This window comes from Penaeus chinensis, chromosome 22 (genome assembly GCF_019202785.1).
Source record: "Penaeus chinensis breed Huanghai No. 1 chromosome 22, ASM1920278v2, whole genome shotgun sequence".
Classification (NCBI taxonomy): Eukaryota; Metazoa; Arthropoda; class Malacostraca; order Decapoda; family Penaeidae; genus Penaeus; species Penaeus chinensis.
Genome location: NC_061840.1, coordinates 17,477,496 through 17,479,995, shown reverse-complemented (window position 1 = coordinate 17,479,995; position 2,500 = coordinate 17,477,496). Strand labels below are relative to the sequence as shown.

General features: G+C 54.4%; 1 protein-coding gene across 1 annotated transcript in view; it reads left to right on the top strand.

Annotated features, from left to right (window-relative positions):
* The window catches only part of LOC125037061 (glutamine synthetase-like), a 2,819-nt gene that overhangs the window by 160 nt on the left and 159 nt on the right, over positions 1-2,500 (top strand). The window contains exons 2-3 of the mRNA XM_047630042.1: positions 306-488; positions 1,592-2,500. The exon at positions 1,592-2,500 is cut by the window's right edge and continues 159 nt beyond it. Of these exons, the coding sequence (XP_047485998.1) occupies positions 317-488; positions 1,592-2,500 (1,081 nt within the window). The 5' untranslated portion in view covers positions 306-316. The remainder of the gene's footprint in view (positions 1-305; positions 489-1,591) is intronic.

Here is a 2,500-nt window from a genome sequence, read left to right as displayed (position 1 = left end):
ATTTTTTGTTTTCCCCTCAATGTCTTCTGTGATATATGTTTTTTTTCTCGCTGGTCCAATATTGCAGTGATATTGACGAAAGCACCTTGAGGTCAATCACCCAGTACAATTTCTCCAACAATGTAAGAATTAAAGCCTCAGACACCCTTTAAAGATAAAAAAAAAAAATACTAGTAAATAACTAAAACAACTATCTTAATTTAAAACGAACCTTGGGACACACGGTCCCCCTCACGATCTACGCATATAAAAAAATAATTTCAATCGATCTTAACGCCCTTCTTTCCCCGCTCTTTTCCTTCCAGATTGTAGCAAGATGTTGTCACTTGGAAATACACCCGCCACCAACAAGACCGTACTTGACAGGTACATGAAGCTGCCAATTCCTGACGACAAATGTCAAGTCATGTACGTTTGGGTTGACGGCAGCGGGGAGAACCTACGCTCGAAGACTAGGACTGTCAACTTCATACCCAAGTCTCCGTCAGGTGAGAGAGAGAGTGAGAGAGTGAGAGAGAGTGAGAGAGAGTGAGAGAGAGTGAGAGAGAGTGAGAGAGAGGAGAGAGAGAGAGAGAGAGAGAGAGAGAGAGAGAGAGAGAGAGAGAGAGAGAGAGAGAGAGAGAGAGAGAGAGAGGGTGAGTGAAAGTGAGAGTGGGAGTGTGTGAGAGTGAGTGAGTGAGTGAGAATGGGAGTGAGTGAACGGGTGTTTGAGTAAGAGAGAGAAAGAGTAAGAGTAAGAGCGCGAGTGAAAGAGGGAAAAAGCGTATGAGAAATAAGAGTGAGAAGGAAGAGAAAATGATTGAATGTATTATTACTCACACACACACATACACATACATACACATACATACACACACGCACACGCGCACGCACACGCACACGCACACGCGCACGCACACGCACACGCACACGCACACGCACACGCACACGCACACCCACACGCCCACACACACACACACACACACACACACACACACACACACACACACACACACACACACACACACACACACACACACACACACACACATCTATATATTACATACATACACACATCAATCTTTATAGATATATACACATACACACCCTATTCACTTACAAATATACATATGTGCGCTTGCGTATACTAGTAAATTGCCATTTCTTCCCAGGATGATATATAAACTTGACCTACTTGTTATAATATTTAGTGCGAGTGCGTAGCGGGGAAAGGGCAGGCGAGGGCGGGTCCCAGACTCAATGGACTTGTACCGCGTGTGGAGGATCAATACACACACACGGCCAAGTACCTCTTGTGGACGGAGGAGGAGGAGGAGGAGGAGGAGGAGGAGGAGGAGGAGGAGGAGGAGGAGGGAGGAGGAGGAGGAGGAGGAGGAGGAGGAGGAGGAGGAGGAGGAGGAGGAGGAGGAGGAGGGGGGGAGGGGGAGGGGGAGGGGGAGGGGGATGAGAAGTAGGAATAGGAACAGGAGAAGAGAATTGGGGAGATATTTAGGGCTGGCGCGGATCGTAGCTTCTTAGTCGTAGCCTTAGAGTTTAAGATGCGCTGGCTGTGAGTCCGGAGCGTCGTCCTCATGAAAGCGTTCCTTTGCAGAGCTCCCGATCTGGAACTTCGACGGGTCGTCCACGGGCCAGGCCGAGGGCAGCAACAGCGACGTGTACCTGCACCCGGTGGCGCTCTACCGGGACCCCTTCAGACTGGGCAACAACAAGCTGGTGCTCTGCGAGACCTACAAGCACAACAAGAAGCCCACAGGCACCAACCACCGCCACAGATGTGTGGAGGTCATGACCCGAGCGGCTGACCAGCACCCCTGGTTCGGCATGGAGCAGGAGTACACGCTGCTGGACACCGACAACCACCCCTTCGGCTGGCCCAAGAACGGCTTCCCGGGGCCTCAGGGACCCTACTACTGCGGCGTCGGGGCAGGCAAGGTCTACGGGCGCGACGTGGTGGAGGCCCACTACCGGGCGTGCCTCTACGCGGGCATTAACATCTCCGGCGAGAACGCGGAGGTGATGCCCGCCCAGTGGGAGTTCCAGGTGGGGCCGTGCGAGGGCATCACGATGGGCGACGACCTCTGGATGGCGCGCTACTTCCTGCACCGCGTCGCCGAGGACTTCAACGTTGTGGTGTCCTTGGACCCGAAGCCCATCCCCGGCGACTGGAACGGCGCCGGCATGCACACCAACTTCTCCACGAAGGCCATGAGGGAGGCCAACGGCATCGTGGAGATCGAGAAGGCCATCGACAAGCTCTCGAGGCACCACATCCGCCACATCAAGGCCTACGACCCCAAGGAGGGCAAGGACAACGAGCGCCGCCTCACGGGCCTCCACGAGACGTCGTCCATCCACGACTTCTCCGCCGGCGTGGCCAACAGGGGCTGCTCCATCCGCATCCCCAGGGGCGTGGCCGAGGACAAGCAGGGCTACCTCGAGGACCGGCGGCCGTCCTCCAACGCCGACCCCTACATGGTGTCCGAGGTCCTCGTGCGAACCA